This window comes from Lepidochelys kempii, chromosome 6 (genome assembly GCF_965140265.1).
Source record: "Lepidochelys kempii isolate rLepKem1 chromosome 6, rLepKem1.hap2, whole genome shotgun sequence".
In the NCBI taxonomy this organism is placed as follows: domain Eukaryota; kingdom Metazoa; phylum Chordata; order Testudines; family Cheloniidae; genus Lepidochelys; species Lepidochelys kempii.
This window is the reverse complement of record NC_133261.1, coordinates 78,529,210-78,554,732: the sequence shown is the minus strand read 5'-3', so window position 1 is coordinate 78,554,732 and position 25,523 is coordinate 78,529,210. Positions and strand designations below refer to the sequence as shown.

At 39.4% G+C, this 25,523-nt stretch overlaps 1 protein-coding gene across 10 annotated transcripts in view; it reads left to right on the top strand.

The window, feature by feature from the left end:
- Nucleotides 1-2,119: 2,119 nt before the first annotated feature.
- CDIN1 (CDAN1 interacting nuclease 1) overlaps nt 2,120-25,523 on the top strand; it is a 195,166-nt gene continuing 171,762 nt past the window's right edge. For all 10 annotated transcript variants that reach the window (XR_012159482.1, XM_073348878.1, XM_073348877.1 and 7 more), the window contains exon 1: nt 2,120-2,374. Coding sequence is in view for 9 of the 10 variants with exons in the window: in XM_073348878.1 (XP_073204979.1) it covers nt 2,274-2,374 (101 nt within the window). In the remaining variant the exon portion in view is untranslated. The remainder of the gene's footprint in view (nt 2,375-25,523) is intronic.

Sequence of the window (25,523 nt, the reverse complement as noted above, 5' to 3'; positions counted from 1 at the left end):
TCAGCTTTCTTTTCTCTTATAAGCAAATTTCTAGCTCTCATGGTAGCAAAAAACTTGAAAATGTGATCCATAAAGGCATGAGCATAGTTTGGGAGTGGGGGTATTCCCCGGCAAACTGCAAGGCTTGGGCAGGTGCAGAATTTGCTGCCCCCGTGTGCAGCCCTGTTGGTCTGACTTGAGCTGCTCCTCCACCCCCAATATAGAAGTCAAACTACACCAATGTTTAAAGGCTCAAAACCAGGAGGCAAACACAAAGATCTCAAATATTATTTTTTTAATCTCTCATGATTTCTAAGTCAGTTTCAAAGATATTTGTGGATTGACTCACTATATCTAAAAACATGATATTGGCACTGCGACTTTATAGATGTACTTAACTTTACAAAATGCAAGTAGTCCCATTGGCTTAGCATATGTAACATGAAGTACATGTATAATTTTTTGCAGTTAAGGCCTCAAGTTTATATTGTTATTCTGGGTGTTGGTGAAGCTGGTGGGCATAATGGATGCCTTCCATTCAGGCTACATGAGGGAATAATTAAATGCCCCTTTGTTTAGCAATATCTGAAACAATACGAGCCACCACCTAAAACACTGGCCATATGTAAAGCCATTCAGGAATCTGAATTATGTGGACAGAATGTAAAGGCAGGGACAAGGGATTGATAGCAGGGGTGTATGTGAGAGAGAAGGGGCAGAAACACCACAGAAACAGAGAAGGCGTAAAGTAGCCCCAGAAAGCTATGGAGCATGACTCGCCCGAAGAAAAAGCTGAGAGAGAGCTTTTGATAAAGTGCTGGCTTTTTAAAGAGGACTGGAACTGTAAGCAAAGAAGCTATCTTATATTTGGTTTCTACTGTGTTCACGGAACCAAGGCTTTGTAAATAAACAAGAGTGCATCAAAGAAATCCCTGACTCCATCATCTTTTCTCCTCCTCACCAAAACAACCCATAAGAGCCTGTAAACTGTCTAAGAGGGATCAAGAAGGGGGTAACAACATACAATTATTTATTAAAAAGGAGCTCCTATCATCCAGGTATTTCTAGACAATTTTTAAATACACAGCACTAAAATAAAATCCATAATAGGAATACTTTTCTTAAAATTATGTTTTATAAAATCCTATTTTAATGTTTATTTAGAGGTTAAATTATTGCTAGGTACACTAACCTTACTGTACTGAGTTTGCAATTCCAAAAGTACACTGTATGAGAGGAAGATGCTAGCTAGAAACAAACATGACATTGACCAGTATATTTATTCTGTTGAAACTGACAGAACCAAATAAACAAACAGTGACAATAGTGAAAAGTAATTTAGTTTAAAAATACTACAAAAGTTGAAGCAAGGGACTGGAGTGGCACATCAGTGTCTTATTGAAGGCAGAAAAGGCGAAAGGACTAAGGGAGAGGGGGATTAAAGGTAACAGAGTGGGTCAGGAGGCCTGACCTCCCAGTAACAGTTTTAGGATCCATAGATCTCTGGGCATACTCACACAGGGTGCCAACTCTTGTCCTTCCCAAACCTTGCCCCCCTGTATCCCTCAATGGCTACACAGCTTGTATGAGGCCTTTACTCACACTCTTGGCACTGTGAGCCACTTCCTGGTCCGTGCAAAGATGCAGGGCAGGGAAGGAAGCGAGTCACGGGACAAGTACCCCCATTTTTTTTTTATCCCTCTCAAGGGATGCTTTTCCCCCCGGCCCTCCCCAAACTGGTCCTTCCGGAGGCTGCACTTCCACCTCCCATGGCAGGGGCAAAGAACAGCACTACGGTATGCAACCAGTAAGGGCAGCAACCACAGAGTAACCGCTCCACTTAGCTGGGGCGGCGGGGGGGCAGGCACAGCTCTCCACTCCCTTTGCACCAGCGGCCGGAAAGGAGGCGCACCGTGGGACTAGAGTAGCCAGATGGCCGCAGCAACCGACTACCTGCTCAGGCATAGCCAGAGCCTGCCCACCGCGCGGAAGAGCCTGCGGCGTGGCGCAGCCCCGCCCTCAAGCGTTAACTCCTCCCAACCGCCGCCGCCGCTCGTTCTCCCCCCACCTCCTTATTCCTCAAGGGCGGGGCGGCAGGAGCCGGTAACTGCCGCGCATGGGCGCTGGGCTTTTTCAACGCTGGGCGCTCGCGCGGGGTGTCAGAGCCTTGCTGCGGCTGCAGCGCCATTCTCCTCTCTCCCCATCCCCTAGGATTAGAGCGGGCGCGCCCCCCTCCTCCCTTCTGGCTGCTGCAGCCCTGCGTTGTATGACTGGGAGGTTCCTGAGTGCGAGGCATGAAGCTGAGTAAAGCCCAGTATGATGAAATAGCCCAGTTCCTGGGGCACGTGCAGCCCACCAGACAGAGCCTGAGGAAGCTGAAGGAGAGATTCCCTAGGTAAGTCTGTCTCCACTCCACAGCCCTGGACTGCCACCCTGTGCCAGTGCAGCCCCCACTCCTCTGGGCTTATGGGGTGGCCTGCAATCTCCATGCGTGGATTATAGGAGCTAGATCTTGTTTCTAAGGGCAGCCCTGCATGGTGGTTTTCTGCGTGGTACAAAATTCTACATGGTTCAAAATCACACACACGCACACCCCATCGTGCAGCATACAGTCATCTAGGGGGTAATGTCTGCCTTGTGTGAGCTGATGGGGGAACAAAATAAAGGATGCCCCCCAAATAAGAGGCCTCTGTTACCCTATGTGAACCCCCAAACTCCAGATGGATCCAATTGCCTGAGTGAGCCATCATTGCCTTGATCCCTGACTTAGGGGGAATTGAGGCAGAATCCTACTTGGGATGCTATTTCCCTTCCCTTCTAGTACAGGGACAGGAATGGCCAGCAGACCCTGCTGTAACTTTTCTCTACACATCATGCCACTGTTGGGTTGGTTGAAGGCCCAGTCAAGGATCACCTGCTTAGATGAGCATTAACCAATCTCACCTTCTGATATTGCTGCAGTTAAGATCACCAACACAGTCAGGTAAATACCTACTTGGATAAAACTGAAGAGCATGGATGATACGAGTTGGGCCTCATTTCTTGCATTTACTTTCTGTTAGCTATGATAGAGGTCATGTTTGTTAACGTTCAGGAGGCTGCAAAGCTCATCTCCTTTCTCAGGCTTTTGGGAAGGGGGTTGATGATATGAGGTGATAGTGACAGCCATGTGGGATTTACTTATGCTTTCTGGATATTTAGGACTATATTCTCAGTGCTTTATGTAGGCATAACGTTTGTTTGGGGGGGGTGGTTTACAATTTGCTGTTTTTGTGAAGATGGTACCTGTTGTGGAGAGCTTCTCCTGTCGGCGAGGGTACTCCATCTCCCTGAGAGGTGGCAGCTATATGGACAGGAGAAGTCCTCCCATTGACACCACACTATCTAAACTGGGGAATAGGTCAGTATAACTACGTCACTATGGGATGGGGATTTTAGACACACCTGAGCAATGTAGTTATACTGACATAAGTTCCTAGTGTAGACCAAGCCTTAGTGTTGGTGAATTACTCCAAAGTAATGATCTTTCCCTGGCCTAAATGTATTTCTCTGCAGAAAATAAATTGTGCAACGCCAACTTCTCTGAACCTCTCTACCAATATGCTTCAACACTGAGCTGGATGGACTACCTCTATGAGTAAGAGGGTAGTTCAGCCTCCCTTCTCATTCTCTCATTAACCTCTGCTGAGGTAGCAAGTAAAAATGCACATTGGGTTGCATTTTTTTGTGACGATGACAGCTGTCTACTGGGATTTATTAATCACCAAGCTGGAAGTTGGGAAAATCATTCAACTGAAAATTCCATGAGAGGACTTTCAAATATCTGGCTTCCATTTCAGTTACAAAGCAAGATCCCACCTCCCTCCCAAATTTAATATTTAAAAATAAATGAAAATAGTTTTTCAGCATTTGAGACCCCCGAAGTAGCTGCAGGCTTTTGTAGATATTGGAGTCCACTTAGCCCACTAGGTCTGGTCTACATTAAAACGTTAGCTTGGCTTAAGTATGTCACTCAGGGGTTGTGAAAAATGTCATGCCCTGTGTGATGTAATTAAGTCAAATTAAGCCCCTGGTATAGACATGGCTAAATTGATGAAAAAATTCTGTTGCTGTTGTGTCTGCACTACAGCAGTGCCACTACAGCTGTGCCGCTATAGCATTCTAGTGCTGACATACCCCTTGTAGAGTTAGCTGTAGAATGAGGGAATGTCTACACTTAAAACGCTACAGCGGCACAGCTGTAGCTGCACCACTGTAGCACTTTACTGTGGACACAGATTACAGCAATGGGAGGGATTCTCCTGTCACTGTAGTGAATCCACATCCCCGAGAGGAAGTAGCTAGGCTGATGGAAGAATTCTTCCATTGACTTAGTACTGTCTACACTGGAGGTTAGGCTGGCATAGCTATGTCTCTCAGGGGTGTGGATATTTCACACCTCTGAAAGAAGTAGCTATGCTGATGTAAAGTTTCAGTGTACACCAGCCCTCAACCTTCAACAAGCTTTCCCTTTCATCTATTTACAAAACCCTGGATCATCCCAGACCTGGTCTGTGCACACAACTTGCACCAATTTAATTAAATCAGTTTAACATCACACCTTTAGGTAAACTGATGCAATTTGGATTGTGGACTGTCTAATCTGTTATGAATGTTCATACACAAAATTGCACTGGTTTAACATGTTGATTTAACATCACACAGACTTTCAAACACATTCAGGAACTTTCTGTTCACCTCCCCACATATCATTTACCAGGTACTTTGATCCTACAAATCTATATATGTGCAATGGGGGTGTCATGAGTTGCATACTACAGAACTACAGCATGGGGGGAGAGGGATAGCTCAGTGGTTTGAGTGTTGGCCTGCTAAACCCACGGTTGTGAGTTCAATCCTTAAGGGGGGCATTTAGGGATCTGGGGCAAAAATTGAGGGATTGGTCCTGCTTTGAGCAGGGGGTTGGACTAGATGACCTTCTGAGGTCCCTTCCAATCCTGATATTCTATGAACTGATAAGTCTTTTCTATCTGTAAAAGACAATGATTACTACAAGTAGTACTACTTCTAGTAAAACGATGCAGTTAACTTTTATGTTTAAATTGCCAATTACACTCCATTTTGTTAGAGTGGAGGGTGCAGTGCTGCCGTTCCATAGACTATGTCCTTAATTCAAAAATCCAACAAGCCAAGGTAATCGCCAATAAAAAAAATCACCCCTTAACCTTTTCTTGATTAAGAAAAATAAATTGAGCTCCTTGGAACTTTTACTATAAGGCATGGATCCATAGATGATTCTTGTGACTCTTCTTTGAATCCTCTCCAATTTTTCAATATCCTTCTTGAATTGTGGACACCAGAAATGGGTACAGTATTCCAGTAGTGGACACACCAGTGCCAAACACAGAGATAATATAACCTCCCTTCTCCTACTCGACAGTATCTTCTTTTTGTATTCAAAGATCACATTAGTTTTTAGGCAGCATTTGCTCTGGGAGCTCATATTCATCTGATTATCCACCATGATCCCAAATCTTTTTCAGTCTCTGCTTTCCAGGATAGACATTTGTCTATACTGAAATGCATATTGTTGTATGTGCCCAGATTACTTAATAATCCAGATTTCTCTGTATTAGTGATCTACCCTCTTCATTATTTACCAGTTCCCCCAATCTTTTTGTCATCTGCAAATTTTATCAGTGATTATTTTATCTTTTCTTTCAGATTATTGATAAAAATGGTAAATAGAATATGTCTAAGAAACATTCCCTGTGAGATTCCACTAGAAACACACATGCTCAATGATGATTCCCTGTTTACAATTAAATGTTGAGACCCTGATAGCTACTTTTTAATCCAGTTAATGTATGCCATGTTGATTTTTGTGGTCCTCTAGTTTCTTAATTAAAATGTCAAGCGGTGCCAAGTCATATGCATAGGTATACATCAGCGCTATTACCTCTATCAACCACATTTGTCATCTCATTAAAATATATATAAATCAAGTTAGTACACTCTCCTCCTCTTTTTCCAGCATCATCACTACCACCCAGAGCTTTCTCGCTGTTTTGCGATGGGAGGGTGAGGGTTCCTGTTGTTTTACCTCTCCCAGCCTCCTTTTATTTTGTAAAGGAAGAAATGAGGAGTGTTGTCTTTCTCATGAGTAGCATCAGTCCCTGGGTCATTTGCTGCCTGGGAAAGTTCTAAGCAACAGCAGAGTAAAATTGACATGATTCTTGTCAGTTTCACCGCTACCCATGGGTTTCTGAATAGTAGCAGAAAGTGAAAGTGAGGGGGTTGGGGGGAGATTGGGAAAGCTTGATAAGTTGTAGAGGTAGTGGGCTGTTTGTTTTCAGATTTAAGAAAACAGCAGCATAACAGTTTGTGCTTGCACTTGGAAGGCAGTCTTGGCATTTGTAAGGACTTATAAGCATTGTTATTAAAATATGAAATTTTAAATGACAGGAAAAATTCATAGCTAAAACCCTCTCCTTCTCTGCTCCTCCTTACCACTTGCTGGGGACATTTTCCTGGTGGCTCTTAGTGAGTGAATTTTTCATGCCTTGTTTACACAAATGATGTCATTGATTTCAATGGGACTACTCACTCGTGAGGAAAAAGCAGGATTCGGCCCTCAGGTAGATATGTAAACCTAAGCAGTCATTATATGTTTCAATTCTATCTTTAAAAGTGGCAACTCTTTGCAGTAGTGCACCAATTTATTTGGAATATATACCATCTCCAGCAGCCTACACAAATAGTAGTTTCCTTGAGAGGTTTTAATTTTTTTCTATCTGTGAGCCTTCAAACTCAATACCATCATTTATGGGTGACAATTTGTTAGTCTCTAAGGTGCCACAAGTACTCCTTTTCTTTTTGTGAATACAGATTAACATGGCTGCTACTCTGAAGCCTGACTACTGTTTTGCTTTGCCAATAGTATTTGGAGCAAAAGCTAATATAATTTAAAATTTAACTTGCACTTCAAGCTACATTTAGCTAAGCACGTAGATGGCCTGAGAATATGGGATGAGGTCTTAGTCAGTTGGAGGCTTGAAAAATTCTGGATAAACTTACTGAAATCTTGTATGTCGTAACAACCAATTACAATGAACTCTATTACAGTCAAAATAACTTTATAGGAAGTGAATTAGAATATAAGTCCCCAATTACTTGAGTAAGTTGCAATGTGGAAATTGTAACTTTTGTTATAAAGAAGCCTTTTGTTAAAAGGCTGAATGCTGACTTGAATCTGGGAGGGTGTTTTAATCTACATTTTAGCCATGAAGTAGAATATATGTATGACTGAGAATGTGACTCTAAGTGAAACTTATTCAGCAAGGTGGGATATGGCTTCCCAATAGCTATTGTATATAAGTAACCCTGCACAAGCGTGCATACAATTTGTGTTTAATGCTAAAATGCAAAGTCTCTTTTCAAGACTTAACCTGAACTTTTTACTACATATGCAAGACAAGTTTCATGGAAATGACCAAAATCCATGTGAGACTGCAGTAGTACACAGCCAAAATGAAAGTTGTGCTTACCTCACTCTAGAAGAGTTAATGAGGAAGAAGAAAGCTTGAAGGCTTATTTTTTGGGTGAAGTATGAATTTTTTCTCTTAAAGGTTTGTTTGTTTTTTGCTTTTACATTTGTGGCGTAGATTTGCCCATACTTGGAGGGGGTAAGAACATTGGGTTGAAGACTTTTTATTTTATTTTCCTCTCTCTGTCTATTCTGAGATGTATGCAGGGTTGTTATAGCTGAGATGTGACATCTATAGCTTATTTCTTTTGCTAGTTCATCTCTGCAAAGAGCAGTGCTTGTTACAATAGTGAAATGTTCAACTATGACGGCTATGGAGCAGGAACTGTCACGTGGGGAAGCATCTGAATTGTAGCAGTCATATTGGCTAGGTAAAGAGCGAGTCTTTCTTGTCCTGAGGAATTTGTACAATAACAAATGTGTTAAAATCAGCTCATGCCTTTATTCAAAGCCCATTGAAATTGGTGGGATTTAGTGGTGAAGTATAAAGACAACAGTATCTTGTTGAAGCATATCTGGAAATAAATTCCCTAGAAATGTGCTATACTTCAAAATAGGTGCACTTATCTTAAATACGGAGGAAAGAATAAACTTGTTAAAGGAATAGACTAATTAGGCTCTTTTTGGTGGTCACAACATACTTTAATGTAATGCTTTGTAAAGTTATATATATGTTGTAGTAATCATATTTAGTAGTATAGTAATATGACTGTTGTAGCACTTTTGTCCTTTGCGATATTTCATCGTGTAGCAACTTTGGTGTCCTCTGAAAGACAAACAGATGTCTGTAGATTTAAAGGCCAGATTATTGTGGCTGTTGAGTAGGGATGGCATGGAAGATTTAACACTGACCATATGTGATTTTTTTTAATTGACTCATGGATTTTGGGCTATTGTTATAGTCATATTTCGTGTAGCGAAGGACCATAATGGTAAAAATGGTAATTCTGATTGTACTTCAGGGACAATTACTTATGGTATCATTCTTCTGATGTCTGAAAACAAGTTCAGGTTAAGAGTTCTACAGGAAGAAGAGATTTGGTACCTCATAGTGAAAAATATTCTATTCATATGATAGCTTTGTGGACAATCATAGTCTAAGCTATATTAGAATGGCACAATAAATTGCTGAATACACTGTCTACTGAATATGACCTCACCATGAAAAATTTGATGCATTAGAGTAGGAAAGGTTGGAATATATCAACCTTAGCTGACAAGGGACTTTGAATTTTGACCTAATACAGATGACCTCTGTGTGCAATAAAAGTGAGCTTAATCTCCAGGTCAAGGTAGAGGTGAATGGCAGGGCAATATGGAAAAGCTTGTGCTGGGTCTGGATGGATCATACCTAGCAAGCAGAGGAATAGAAATCTTAGTTTTTAGGATCACCAGATGGTTATTTACTTTGTTAGCTCAGCTCTGTTCTCCACCATGAACCAAAATGTATCTAAGCACAGCTGACACTCTAGCTGCAGTAGACCAACTTGTTCAATTGTTTGTCTGAGTAAAAGGTATGAGATATGTGTGTTTTGCTCTGATATGTCTTTGACTAGCAAAGCTAAATATACAATGTTCTCATAGCATGTAGAAAAGAAGGTGTCAGATATTACCTTATTGAATAAAAAAAAAATCTTTATTCCTTTGACAGCCAGCCTATCTTTGGAACACATGAAGTTTATTCCTAAATGGCTTTTCCCTTTAGCAGAAATTCAATTAAAGGAGTTGTGTTGATATATTTCACAGGGATTGAATAATACAAAGGGAATGTGTCCTTGTGAGTGCTCTATTCCTCTAGAAGGTATTTGTTCAAATGAGCGCCATTATACAAGAAAAAGTTTTAGACGCTCTGTAGGTTACATAATAAAGAGGCCATATCTATAAAATGGTATATATGTGTTTACTGTAAAAATGAGAATTGTTTTTATTTTATTTAGCCAAATTAAATCCACTAGCTAATATTCTAGGAGAGTCCTATCTTACTAATACGCTAATGATGTACACCCCGAACATTGAATACTTTACACAGATAATAGTGATGGTTTTGTGTGGTGGTGTGTGTTTCTTGTTTTGTTTTTTTTAAATCAGCCAGGAGGAAAAAAAAGTTTGAGACTCTAATGGAAGGAACCTCTACTCCTTTAATAGAGCCTGCAAAATATATTTTCCAGGACTGATCAGCTCTGAAGGCTCTAGAGGTTTGATGATTGGAATGGCAGGAAATCACGCTTTCAGGACATAACGAATTGACTAGGCCATCCATCATTTGTTAGCATGTGCTGAAACGCAGGGTTTGTGTGCAGAGGCCTGTGATTTAGTAAATACTTGGGAGATGAATAGAGCTTACACACAAGGGAAGATATTGCTGTCCTTCAGCAGTCTTAGACAGATTCCTGCTGAGAAGGCTGTCTGACAGCAGCTCATCAGTAACTGGCCTGTCACAGTCAGTGATGCCCACAAACCATTGCCAGTATATTAAATGCATTTTTAATATCTGCTTCAGTAGATTTAATGAAGAGAATTTAGTTTCCATACACTGATCACTGCTTCCTCAAGTGTTTTAAAGCATTGACTGTAGCACTTGCAAGAAAGGGAACTGTGTTGATACCTGGGAGAGCTGATTGAAAAGGAAAGTTAAACAAAATGATATACAAACAAAATAAGTCATTAACTGAGAGGTCATGTTACAGTGAAACAAAAATGATTGTTTGAAAAAGTCAACATAGTCTTATCTGCTCTACCTGCTAGGAGACCATGGCCTGCTGTACTGGAGGGAGCGATATAGAGGTGGAAAGAGAGAGAGATGTGCACAATGGTTCTGTTTCTAGTGTGGCTGGCCTGACTAAACATCAGGACAGCTTTCCCTGAGCTTTCAGATTTTAGTACTTGAACCAAAGGGCAATGCTCTGTGGAAGATGATGGGTGTATGTGAGAAGTATTGGAAGAGATTTTGTTTTTAATGATTCTTCAAAGAATCTTGTTGATGAACATTTTACCATAGCACTGGAAGAATTAAACTAATGTGCAGGGAGAAGCAAGTTGAGTAGTAGGATAAAAATTTGCCAAGTTACCTACATAAATTGCAAGGTTTATCATGGATCATTTAAAATATTGACCTTTTATATTTTTTTTAAGTCCATGTTAACCTTGTACCAAACACTGGGCTCTTTGCTATCCCGTAGATTAGAAAAATACTTGGTTACTACGGTTCAGAATTTAAATGTTTAAAATCTCATTGCTATTTGTGTTTCCTGGGAATTTTGAGGAAAAACTGCTATTTATGTAAAGTACACGTGTAGTAGTCTTGTTCATCTAATGAATTTCAGTGCTGACAGTGTTCACTACAAAACTATAAGATATTATTTTCCCGCTTGCTTTTTTTTTTTTTTTTTTTTTTAATTCTCTGGAATATACTCCATATTCACAGAAGAGGAAACATCTACAGACTGGGATCTATAAATTTTATTCCTGTATGTGTCAAAACAGTAATGTATTAAACGCAATTATTATAAAAATTTAAGACGTCTTAAATACACTTACATTTTTATAACACATGGCAATATTAAATAATACATTTCCTTGTTAGCATCTGTTTGCCATCATGGTTGGCAAGACCTATGATTTATTGCTTAAATTAATGACCAAGACCATTTTGGTCTTGATATATGCTCCTAAGCTTATCATATCACTAAGTAAAATAAAATGTATGCTCTTGTGACAGTCGTTTTTGTAATTGTTTATCCTTCTAAGTGTCCTATTCAGTGAAAGCAGCATAATAGTCTGCAACCTGAAAATAATCTTAGAAAGCTAAATTGTATTTCATGTTAAGGAATAGTTGGTAAGGATTTCAGTGAGAATTTATAATACAGTAACTTTTTTTTTTCCTCTATTTCCACTTTTACCTTATTATTTTAGTGGCAATCCACCAGAAGAAAGTTTGAGGAAACAATATCTTACTTAGAGTCAGTGTTACTAGCACATCTGATCAACTCCTGCACACTGAAGATGAAATTTTGGTCCCTTTAGAGATGATGGCAAAACTACCATTGACTTGAGTGGGGCCAAGATTTCACCCTATATATAAAGGTGAAAAGGTAAAAGCCATGTTTTTGGCTTTTAGCAACTACAACCTCTTATTGGTCCTGTGAAGACATTCTCTCATTTTTTTGCTTTGACCCCTCTCCTTGAGTGGGAAGAGAGTACAGAATACCTGGGACCTGTTCTAAAAGCTGGCCACCTTTTTATGAGGGGAATCTACCACCCACCCTAAAGTACCATCTAGTAGTCCAACCAGTACTACAGAAAACATTGCTTTATGCTGGAGATCTCTTGAGCTACCACCCAGTATCCAGTCTCCCTTTTCTAAGCAAGATAAATTTAGAAGCTAGCAATAAACAATCACCAATGCCACTTTCTTGGACTAGGCTCTGGTGGATGACCTCCTCTTATACATAGAAAAGGAAAATACATCCATACCCAGCCTCTGTCAGGTGTCTCAGTAGCATTTGGTACCATTGGTCACCAGACATTCCTGCCCTGCCTCCAAGAAACAGCAGGAATGAACAAAAATGCCCTGAAATGGCACAGGTCTTTCTCAGGCAGTCCAAGGTGGTGATAGGGGCAACTTATTCCTTCACCTGCGGCATCCTACTGGCTTAATCAAATTCCCCATGTTTCACAACACATATAAAACTGTTTGGAGAACTGGTGAGACAACATGAACAAAAGTGCCAGCAGCATGCAAATAATGCCTTCAGTCATAGTGATGAGCGTTTTCACTCATATTATTTCATGAACTCATCATTGCAGTAGGATGCCCAACTAGCAATGGTGAGACAAAGCACCTGCTTCTATCTGTGCTGGCTAGACTGCACACCATCCTATCAGATGCAAACCCGCTAATGAGTTTTTTCACGTTTGTTTTATTATTGCGACTCTTTATAGGAATGAAATTACATATTCTGATAAAGCTAAAGTTGGTAGAGATGCTACAGCTCATCTGCTTAGAATAGGTGGTCATGAACACATCAGACTAGTGATCTGCTCCTTGCACTGGCTCCCCATGGAAGGAAGTTCATGTCAACTTCTGAGATTCAGAATCGTCTATGAAATTGTCTCTCTCCCACTTTCCATGGCTTCCTACTGCACTATGTTCCACTGGAACAATGAAACTGTCAGTCAATAAAGAGAGGCTCATGAATGCAGGAGACAGAACTTTTGCAGGAGCTGTCCCTAGATCATAGGTGGGCAAACTGTGGCCCATGGGCCCGTCCTTACTGGCCCTTGAGCTCCCGGCCGGGGAGGCTAGCCCTGGACCCCTCCCCTGCTGTCCCCCCCTCTTCTGCAGTTGTGCTGCCGCATGGGCAGCACAGCTTGCGCCCGCCCACCTCCCAGGCTTTCCCATAAGCCTGTTCTGCCGCTCTGGTAAGAGGGCGTGGGGAGGGCGGTTGGATAAGGAGCAGAAGGTCCTGGGGGGCCGTTGGGACAGGGAGCAGTTGGATGGGGTGGAGGTTTGGGGGGGGGCGGTCAGGGGGTTTGGATAAGGGATGGGGTCCCGGGAGGGGGCAGTTGGGACAAGGAGCAGGGGGCTTGGATGGGTCGGGGGTTCTGGGGGGAGCAGTCAGGGGGCAGGAAGTGGGAGGGGACGGATAGAGGGCGGGGGCCAGGCTGTTTGGGGAAGCACAGCCTTCCCTACACAGCCCTCCATACCATTTCGCAACCCGGATGTGGCCCTTAGGCCAAAAAGTTTGCCCACCCCTGACCTAGACTATGGAACTCCTGCAAAAGACAAGCTGCAAAAAAGGCTAATATGATTCTGGGGTGTATTAACAGGAGGGTTGTATGTAAGACATAGGAGGTAATTGTCGTCCTTTACTCAGCACTGGTGAGGCCTCAGCTGAAGTATTGTGTCCAGCTCTGGGCAGTAAATTTAGGAAGGATGTGGAGAAATTGGAGGGAGTCCAGAGGAGAGCAACAAAAATGATAAAATAGGTTTAGAAATGTTAAAAGAAACTCATGTTTAAAAAGAATGAGGGGGGACCTGATAAGTCTTCCAATATGTTAAGCGCTGTTCCAAAGAGGACAGATATCAATTGTTCTCCATCTCCACTGAAGGTAGGACAAGAAGTAATGGGCTTAATCTGTAGCAAGGGAGGTTTAAAATAGGTATTAGGAAAAACTTTCTCATGGTAAGAGTAGTGAATCTCTGGAATAGGCTTCCAAGGGAGATTGTAAAGTCTCCATCATTAGAAGCTTTTAAAAACAGGTTGGACAAATGCATGTCTGGGATGGTTTACGTTTACTTCATCCTGCTCAGGGTATGGACTTGATGATTTCTTGAGGCACCTTCCAGCCTTACATTTCTATGATTCTATGGTCCTAGAACTCTGGATATTTTAAGAGCTAAATGAAAAACACAGATGATATAAAGAAATGAAAACCTGTAAACTAATCAAAGCTATTTCTCCTATAGGCTAAGAAGAAAGGGATTTGTATTTTTAAATACTTGGCAGACACTCTAGTGGTTGGAGTACCTGGATAGTTTGTGTTTTCAGTCTGACAAATAAACTGATACTTACATGAGAAATATGTTTATACATTATTCTGTTTTCAGATTAGAAATGCAACCTCTTAATCATTAAATTTAATTCCCCAAAAATGGAGGGGTAGAGGGAGGCGGTGGCACTGTTTTTCACGTATCTCTGTTGAATTTCTTTGTCATCGGCAATCTATGAGAGAATGATAGGCTTTTATAGAAAAGATCTCTGTTTAGTTTAAATAATTTTTCTAGTAGTCCAGTGTGTCCTCTGGGTTTATCCTTTTCATAGGCAGGAGTCCTGTTGGCCATCCAGTGCATACAATTTCTGACCTTCCTGCTAAGACAGAAGATCAAACTATATGTTTAAAATTTACACTAGGAACCTGGAATCACTCTGAACTCCTCTAGTGACATCTGAAAATTCTTCCTCTTCATAGTTGGTTAGATTTTTTTATTTGTTTTTCCTCTCAATATTTACTACATATTGATAACAATAGATTCGGTTTAATTTATAGAATTCATTGCTTGTCTGTCTTTCCTTACCAAAAATAATCCATATACAAAGTCTCACTAACATTTTTACCTTGGGTCAGGATGTTTATTGTAAGCACTATTTAAAATCATTAAAATATTCAGTAGAAAACTAAGTGCTTAGCATAGTGTGCTGCTGACTACTAAATGCAAGTAAAACACTACACAGACATGGAAACCATTTGTTATGTTTTAGTATATGAAGCAATAACTGTGTAAACTTTAACCTTGTAATTTTGTGAGTTCCACTTTGTCATGTAGCTGTAAAAGGTAATCAAAATAAATCATGAACAAATATTTTTCTAGGGCTTTCTAGTGCTTTCAGAAGTGGAGCTTGATCCATGAAATTTTAGTAGGCTTATTAAATAATACAATATGATGTGCACCATGTCAGTTCTGATAAATTATTTTGTATATGATGTTTATACAACATGTTGAGCTGCTATGTGAACAGCTTAATGATTATAAATTATGTTAATCTTTCTTGCCATATTTACTTTTTGTTAAAATCGTAGTGTATTTTCAAATGGTATATTTTTTTTCAGAAAATGGGTAGATATAAGAAAGTTGTAGGTCATCTCCAAGATGGTATGACAGTGATCCAAGGTTCCTCAGCTGTGCAGTGTACATAACACAGATGTTGGGAGAGTCATCTGTCAGCTATGCCTCTCCTATGGAGTTAAAGTTCTAGAGGGAAAAGAATTCGACACAGTGCTGTCACTGTTACATTTTCACAATAGAAGAGCATGCAAATATTGAACCTCCTGCTTAGCTGTAGTGCCCTGTCTAATGTCTGTGCTGGTTAGAATAAAAAAATAGTGGGTGCATCTAGGACTCATAGATCTGACAAAGGTCATGCTATGCTGGGCATTTGAATTGGAAATTGTCTGGACTTAGACTTTATAAAGCTCCCACTGTTGTCGGGGAACGTTTCAGCAGGGTTTTGTCCCTGGAGAGGCCTCTTAGGCCCTTTTCTGTCCTATGAATGAATTTAGATGTGAGGGTTTCTCCTGCCTTAAAACTGTTAAGTTCATTTTGCATACATCCCCAGAGAGAAAAAACTGGCAGATGCTTTTGTCTTGGAAGTGTTTAAAAGAAAACTGCAGAACAGGAACAAGAGAGAGAAGGGGCCCTATGTGGAGTCCCAGAACATTTTGGAAATGGCCAATATGCAGTTTTCATCAGTACTAAGGCGGGGCGCAATATGGTGCCTGTAGCTCATTAGGGAATATGAATGTTGATTAAGCATACTCCCAGGCTTTGAAATTCTGAAAGCAGTGTCAGAATAATGGATGTTGAGCAAATGTCAAGCATTTGTTAATTTCTCTGTTATTTGGAGTTTATCTACCATGATCAATCAAATAAACTAGTGCTTCTCTGTTGTGGCATGTGTCATTGATATGGTGATTAGGTGGCTAGAGAGTCCTCCTTCTGTTTTTTTCCAGGTAACAGATTACATATAAACAGTCAACTTTAACATAAAGATTTTTTTGTGATTGGTTTAGTGAAAACTGGTACATTAACAAAGTACTTTGGTACCAAGAAAAATTGAGTTTCATGTTTATTTCCACTACAGTTAACAGATTTTTAAATGTCCCTTTTCATTCCTGCAATTTTCAAATTGCTGCTTAAAAACAAAACACCATTTTTGACATCCCTGTTTTTACTGGAGAACTGGATTGAAAGTCTCAATTTAAGAAGCAGAGGTATTGAATTTCACAGAGTACTTTCCCGTAAGTGTTTAACAGGAGAAATGAGTTAACTTAGTTATCAGTAACACAGAGAAATTCAAATAGTCTGACCAAAAATCCCTTCTCTGAATTCTCATTTTCCAGTCTCCTGCCTTTTGTGATGTCATGGTCTCTCTAATTCTGCAGTTTTCCGAAGAGTCTTGTAGCATATTAAGACCTGATATTTCTAATGTAAAGAACAAACCGAAAAAATAACAACTTTTCAGGTCTTTTATACATCATAAAGCAACTAAGGCTGCAATCACTTTTATTTCTCTGTGGGTCACCTTTATAAGTGTAAAATGGCTAAGTTTTAAAACCATCTTGTGATTTTTGCAAAGGAGTATATAGAAGTTAGGTGTCCAGGTCCCACAGATTTTCAGTTAAGTTTGAGTGCCCACCTTCTTTAGGCTCCATTTGAAAATCGTAGCCTCTGTGTACGCACTTAAAACAAAACAACCCATGCATAGACTTTTGACTGTATTTTGACAATTCCACTATCAAATTATAAAATTTGAACAATCATGTGACTTGAGTATTGCAAATTGAGCTAATCCCATGTTTAACAGTAATTTTGGATGTTAGGTTTCCCTTGTCCCTGTCTCCGCCCCCTCTTTCTTTCAACACTGCCTTTGCCTCTTGCTTCTTCAAAGTTCAAAATTCCCCCAAGCCAGTGGCTCATCAGACTGAAGCAATTAAGGCAGACCGTTTCATAGCCAACAGTGCACAAGAGAGCAATGTGGCCAGCATCACATCTGTTCACCTTTGAGTGCCCTAGCCTGATAGACCATAGGGCATTTTGCATCTGGATGAAATTGAGATTTCCTTTCAGTGTTCTATCATGCAAGACTCAAACCCCACAGCCTTCTGGGTTGTAGTCAGTCAGCTTACCCACTCAGTCACCTATTCTTGGGTTAGTGGAATTCTGGCAGTTCAGACAGGTAGCATGGCTGGCCTCCACGTGAAGTTAGAAAATACTTGCATTCAGGGTAACTTCTTTCATCTATGACAGGTTTCAGAGTAACAGCCGTGTTAGTCTGTATTCGCAAAAAGAAAAGGAGTACTTGTGGCACCTTAGAGACTAACCAATTTATTAGAGCATAAGCTTTCGTGAGCTACAGCTCACTTCCTCAGGAAGTGAGCTGTAGCTCACGAAAGCTTATGCTCTAATAAATTGGTTAGTCTCTAAGGTGCCACAAGTACTCCTTTTCTTCTTTCATCTAGTCCATGGATTAGGTTTCCAATAGAATTCTTATTCTTTTGCACCCTTACATAGGGGGAAAGTACTGTGATCATGTCATTTTAAAGAGAGGTTTCAATCTCTCTGGTCACGCAATCACAGACATGAAGGTCGCTATCTTAAAACAAAAAAACTTCAAATCCAGACTCCAGCGAGAAACTGCTGAATTGGAATTCATTTGCAAATTGGATACTATTAATTTAGGCTTAAATAGAGACTGGGAGTGGCTAAGTCATTATGCAAGGTAGCCTATTTCCTCTTGTTTTTCCTACCCCCCCCCCCCCAGATGTTCTGGTTTAACTTGGATTTAAACTTGGAGAGTGGTCAGTTTGGATGAGCTATTACCAGCAGGAGAGTGAGTTTGTGTGTGTGTATGGGGGTGGGGGGGATGTGAGAAAACCTGGATTTGTGCTGGAAATGGCCCACCTTAATTATGCACATTGTAGGGAGAATGGTCACTTTGGATGAGCTATTACCAGCAGGATAGTGAGTTTGTGTGTGTGGTTTTTGGGAGGGGGGTGAGGGGGTGAGAGAACCTGGATTTGTGCAGGAAATGGCCCAACTTTATTATCATGCACATTGTGTAAAGAGTTGTCACTTTGGATGGGCTATCACCAGCAGGAGAGTGAATTTGTGTGTGGGGGGGGTGGAGGGTGAGAAAACCTGGATTTGTGCTGGAAATGGCCCACCTGATGATCACTTTAGATAAGCTATTACCAGCAGGACAGTGGGGTGGGAGGAGGTATTGTTTCATATTCTCTGTGTATAAATAAAGTCTGCTGCAGTTTCCACGGCATGCATCCGATGAAGTGAGCTGTAGCTCACAAAAGCTCATGCTCAAATAAATTGGTTAGTCTCTAAGGTGCCACAAGTATTCCTTTACTTTAAAGAGAGGGGTGCAAAGGGTACTCAGGAGTGCTTTAAGAAGTGTATACATCTTAGGGTTTTTTAGATTGGGGGTTGGAAATAAAATGAAATAAAAACTGCAGGGGAGAGTTGTATCATGTCATGAATCACTTTCTCGGATGTTCTCTGTAAATTCTTACTGCTAGGTGTGTAGCTTGTGTGAAAGTGACATTTTAAAAATATATAATGCAGGTCTAAGGAACAGTTTGGATTTTACGACCTCTTATTCTTCATAGATTAATAGGTATTAAGGTCAGAAGGGACCATTATGATCATCTAGTCCAACCTCCTGCACAACTTCATATTATCTGCCACATTTTTAGTGGGAAGGAAGTGTTGTGGGATTCAGTTTCTTATCCCTGCTTGTGGAGGTGGAAGCAAACTTTCTAAGGTGTATGCTCTTCCTACATCTGTAAGGTAACACACTGTAAAGGGGTAACATAAAAATAAAGTAGCAAAATATCACACTGCTCTAGCAGTTTGTGAGGAGGTATTAATTAATTAAATTTAATATATGGTTAGCTTTGTAATCCTAAATTTTCAGCTGTAAACATGGTTTTCTTTCTTTAAATATTTAACTTTATAAAATAGACATGACTTAAAATTGTACTTGTGTTATACACAGCAATGGGGAAAAAATAACTTCCAGACTTGGTTAGAACTACATATTATTTTAATTATATACTGAAGATTATCATCTTTTATAGAAACCATCAGTAAAACATTAACTTTTTAAAATTAACTGCTTATAATGGTGTCATTAAAAACTTTGATGACTTTTTAGGTGTTCATTTGTACCTGGAGATAGTTATGTAACACATGCAAATGTTAAATACGGTAGCAGCAGGAGGCCAATGACATTAATAGTCATTTATATAATGAAAGCCACCTGGCTGTTTTTATAATTAATTGCTTGTAAATACTAAATTTAAAAATAATTTATAGTTTTCTAAATGTGATTATATACTTATAGCAAATGTGTTTTGGGGTTATTTTTAAGGATTTTTAATTGGCACATATGTTTTTATACAGGCCAAAGTATTTTTCTAATTTTTAAATTTAAATGTAAGGTCCAATTATCTTTAGAGTCGAAGTTAATAAGTATGAAAGGAAAAATATGCTTCTGAAAACTGGTGCATTTATCATTTTGGTGGCTAGTATATGGCTGAAGAAAAGGAGGAAAAATAATAGGTTATGTGCTCAGATCAGATTTAAAGGGAAAAAAGTAAGGGAGACTACCAAGTGAAATTACTTTCTCATTTTGCATAAAGCAAATTAAGTCTATATATTATCACAAATCTCCAATAGTCCTTATCAGATGGGCTGAGATATCGTGATCTGAAACTGTGCTGTTGAGGGAGCCATATAATTGCCCTAGCAGATAGATGGAAGTGAAAACATGGGAAGATTCTGTCAAATGATTCTCGCAATCACAATCTGAGTACAATGTGGTCCCATTACTGTAATTTATAGGCCTCAACTCTGACCTGGAAGATGGTCACCACTGCCATAAAAAACACAATGCTACAAGTCTCTGAGCCTGTATCAGCTGACTCGAGCTCATGGCGTTTGGGCTGCGGGATTATAAAATTCCTGTGTAAATGCTTGGGCTGGAGCCCAGGCTCTGAGACCTACCCTTCTTGCACGATTTCAGAGCCCAGATTCCAGTGTCTAACTGCACTACAATTTTATAGCTCTGCAGCCCGAGCCCCATGAGCCTGACTCAGCTGACCTGGGCCATCCGCCGCTGTCTTTGATTGCAGTGGAGATATGTCCTGAGAGTAACTCAATCTCCCTGAACATTCAGTCTTTGGCTACTCTGCTTTAACTGCCACTTAGTGTTCATTGTAATTATAGTCTTTATGCTGCAAGACAACCTGGAAGCTGAAATAAGACCACCAAACTCTGTTCACACAGACCACTGAATACCCATCATCAGATGGCAATGATTTTTTTATTTCACTGCCATTTTAAAACAAATCTTCAGAAGGAAATACTAAAATTAAGTGCTGGTCAAGTTGAGGATAGAAATACAAATGTTGATGGAATAGGTAGGACTAATGTGCATCAGTTGATCATGCACTTTTGGAGCCATACTCTCAGTCGATTGGCAGATTACAATGTCAAGATATAAAACTGTAATTAAAAAAAATCGCTAATGCTGTTTACTTATTTCTGTCCTATGCTGAGTTTGGACAATGACTTCCTGTATTTTAATCAATTTAATGTCTTCCTGCAGGCATAGTGGGTGTAGTGAATTGGACATGGAGCTGGGTGTAAGGCAACTGTGCCCAGCTCTGTCTCTGAGTTTGTCTGTACCTTGGGCAAGTCAGAAAACATGTTTATCTCCATTACACCATCTCTAAAATGAGGGTATAAATGCGTACCCAACTTTGTAAAACACTTTATGTTCTGTTGATGAAAAATGCTTGTCAGCTTTGTCCCTCAATACTCTGCTGCCATTTCTGGTGGTAGTATTATTATGGCGCAGCCCAAAACTGGATTCCAAATACTGAGCACATATGTATAAGTCACACACAAACCTGTTTCCACTGTAACTTTTAAACAATCTGAATATTGGGAAAACTGTTTGCCAGTTTCATATTTAAACACACAGATGTGGGATTTCATAGGGATACTGATTTCTCACTCTTATGGCTTCATAGTGCTGCAATAGTCAAGCATATTTACCCACTCTATATTGGAATATTTAATAATTCTATTATTGTGGTGCCTCAACTAAGATCAGGATCCTATTGTATAAGGCATTGTACACACATAGTGTAAGAGACAGTCTCTGTCCTGAAGAGTTTACAGTCAAAATAGACATGGTAGACAAAGGACTGAGGAGAAAGGATATAACATGTGAACAGTATGATGATTTACTAATCTCAGGTTAGTTCCATGACTTCTCCACCCTTCCCCCTCCCAATTTTATGATGGGATTTTGTTAGGTGGGGATTAGCTTACTTAAAAATTTGATGAAAGAGCAATTACTGCAAAAAACCTCTTCATGATTTCCATGTTCTAAATGTATATTCAACAAATAGCCTACCATTTAACTTTGATAAGGTCTACCAAAATTATATTTCTATTTTCAGCACGCATTATCAAAAATAGGCCGGCAAGTCCATTCACTTAAGAAGTTACACAATATTATATTCTGTTTGTGTGACTTTCTTGTCTGTTTTCACAATTGCATTTTTAATTGTACTTTTAATTGGTGTTTATCCTTTTCATTTAGCGTCTAACTGTGTGTTCTATGAAATACTACTCTTGTCTCCATGCACGCATGTGTATGCAAACATGCACATAAAATTACATCTTCTCTTGATGACTTGCCGTTTTTTCCCTTTTTTTGGAGATTACAAAATACCTCAGTGAGTTATAATCTTGTATGTTTTTAAGTTTACAGTTCTTTTACTGTGACTGTTGAATGGTAATCCTGAACATCATTTCTTGTGATGTGGCTGAAAGTTGAGGGAATATAACACAGGAGAACTAGCATTATGTTACCTGTTCAGTGCCTCTGCTGATAATCTGCATTTACTCCGGCAATTTTAGATCTGCATTTTATTTTCTTTATTTGTATTTGAAAAAGACTGTTCATATTGGAGTTGCCTTAAAATATATTGTCCATTTAAAGAAGACACCAAAAAAATGAGCTGTCCACAGGAAGAATTGGTGCTCTGGAGGAATTTCTAAAATCTTTCTAAATGAAAAATCATTCAAACAGTATCTAATACTGGCAATTTTCCTCTGTCTTCAGTTAGAACTTATTGGCCAACCAGGTCAGACGTTATTAAAGTTCAAGTGGCCCAGTGGGGAAACTAATGACCTTGTGGTACTATGAATTTTAAATGCTGCCATTTCTATGTTTTGCACCATTATCTGTTTTCACACCTCACTAAATTGTATAGAAGTTGTTAGACCAACTTCAGTGTCAAGGTTATAGGAGTGATATCTGTTTGCAAGTATCCTTCTCAGAGCTTTGTCATAGGGTTAGCCTCACACTATTGGATATAAGCAGTAAGATTACATGCATGCGCGTGCACACCCACACAGAGTTTGCTGCTTTTATTGAATAGTATGAGGCTACCGTGTTGGGTATGTTTTTGTCAAACTATTTTAATTCATGCAAGTCAGGTTATCATCCCTACCAGAGCTATAGAATCTATTAGTGCTCAATTCACAGAAACATTTATAACAGTTGCATAATTAGAAGTGCTTGATAAAATATCCTTTGAATTAAGAAAAGGAGGACTTGTGGCACCTTAGAGACTAACCAATTTATTTGAGCATGAGCTTTCGTGAGCTCATGCTCAAATAAATTGGTTAGTCGCTAAGGTGCCACAAGTACTCCTTTTCTTTTTGCGAATACAGACTAACACGGCTGTTACTCTGAAACCTTTGAATTAAGCTACTGTGTGTTTTAATGAAGCTAATTTTGGTGAATTTCAGAATGGAGTGATACTTTTAGTTTTGCAGATGAATAGCTGAGTTTAAACCTCATCTTGATTTTAAATTTAATATAAACTAATACTGAAAGTACCATACCAGGCTGCAGCAAGTGGTTCCGGACAAATAATATATGTTGTTTTAATGCTATAATACAATTATAAGACTGTATTTTTCAAATAGCACTGTCTTTGTTGGGAATTAGAAAGCCAAAGTATTGTCTACTAATGATATTTCATCATACCAAAAACTTCTTATGCTCTGGTATTCAGATTTTGTTAAACTATTTCATGCTTTGGAGAAAATCTCTAAGTGCTGGTCTGTTTTAGAAAAGTTGCAAATCCTTCATTTGGACACTGAAACTGGTTTAAACCTTGCTTAAATTGATTTAGCTTAAATCAGTACAGGTGAGTTTGGCAATAATAATAACTGGCAAATAAGAACTTAGACAAGAACTAGTTTTCAGGGTGTTTGTTTGTTTTTTGTCAGGGGGTCACAAATGTATTAAACCTTTAGTGTATTTCCTAAAAGCAGCAGCAAAAAGATGGGTAAGGCCCTGCCACGCACAGCTGTCAGTGGCTTCCCTACGCTTTTCTTAGTTCACAAATGTAGAGCATCATAGCATATGCTGGGCCTGCCTTATTCCTAAGCCTGACCACAGCTCAGGGCCCCATCTAGATTTCTGCAGTAGCCAATGACAGATCAACAAAAGGCCTCTTTCTGCTCTTTTATGGACAGACTAGCCAGTTCCAGCACCTGAAAGTAGTTCTGTAATTTAACCAAAGGTAGCCTCTCTCACCTAGGAGGACCACTGTGGACTGGCAGCTATTATAGGCCACCCAGGCGTGTAAATCTGCTGACTCTTAGCCTCCATCCTACAATCTGGGCTGGCTATGAAACACCTTCCTCCCCCACTGAACCAGTGTAACAAGGCCTATTTTAAAATTGTTTTATTGATATTTATATTGCAGGGATTTCTAGAGGCTAAGCAAGTGGAGGGCCCATTGTGATAGGCACTGTGCAAATGTATAGAAAATGACAGTCCCTGCTCCAAAGAAACGACAGTCTAAAAGAAAAGACATAATAGTGGCTAAGACATATTGGTGCAATTTCTCTAATATAGATCAGCTCTCAGGAAATGTTAAAGAAATATAAATAACTATGAAAATTTCCTCCTGGGGTCAAATTATTCCTTTGAGAAATACTTAAAGGAAAAATGGATAGTGTTTACTCAAAATTATGCACATTATGCACATAAGAAACTGAATCTTACCCATCCTTTACCAGCCCCTTCCATGAATTTATGTTCAGTTCATGTACAAGCATGGGATATCCTCCTCATAATCAGCAAGAATTTACCATGCACGATAATCTTGACCTTGTAAAGTTATGTTAAATGCAGCAACCCCTTCTATACATGAATACTCCCTTGGAGGGGAAAGTGATTCAGATAAGATAAGAGAGACTTGTGATTGCTGGTGAGTGTCTCTAAGCAGAGCTCAAGTGATTGCCCCACTCTTCCCTCCTCACCCACTGCAGCTGTGCAGGTTTGTTGTGGGCTTCTACAAAATTCTCAGAGCCACTTCTTCCCCTGCTTATACTCAAATTGAGGATGATTTATCAAACTCTGCAAATCAAAACTTCATTTCCTGTTCAGGGTTTTTTATTCCTATGGAAGAAATTATTTGGCCTATTGTAACATTACTGTAGTAACCTTTCAAAATGAGTGCCTATGAAATTTTCCACTGTACATAAGGTTTACAGTATAGCAATAGTATTGTTTGCAGGGTGAATAAAAATCAATGATTTTTTTTTTTTTAAATCACCTTTTTGTATTTAAATCAGATTTTTTTTATAGGTTTTTTCCTCAAAAAATATTTTATCTAAAGATAGTATTAATTAAGATACATTATAGCTCAACATGGAATAGGGATTATAAATTCCAATTATATAGTATGAGACAATATATTCATGTAATGTTTAAGAAAAGTTTTGTAAATGAATTCCAATAGTTCATCGATTAGGGACCCAATCTTATAAGGTTCCAGGGGCTTCTGTATAGATTATTTAGGTTAATCTTTCTGTCTACCGAATGGGACTCAGTGCTCAGTCTAGAAGATACCATCAGAGATGCTTAGTTTTGCAATTTTAAAACTGGGTTTGTATGTCTTCAGAAATAACATGCTTGTTAACAGCAAAAATAAATATATAGAGGTGAGAAATAACAGACAAACCCTATAGTCCCTCTGCAAATTTGTGTACACAGAGTCAATCCCTTACCTTTCTCTAAAAGTGAAAAGTTTCAAAAAGTTCAATGAATAGAAGATTGTTGGGGGCGGAATAGATCTGGATAAGGAGAAGAAGTCTGGAGATAAATGTGAGAAGGGAGCGACAGGCAGTAGAAACAAAAGTGAAACTGTTTGTTTGAGCAGCATATTCTAGAAGTCTTGAGGTCTTTCTGAACATAGCCATCATTGCTTTGAGACCTACCATACCATTCTCTCACTAGAAGGGAAAACCTATTATGGCAATAGAATCATAGAATATCAGGGTTGGAAGGGACCCCAGAAGGTCATCTAGTCCAACCCCCTGCTTGAA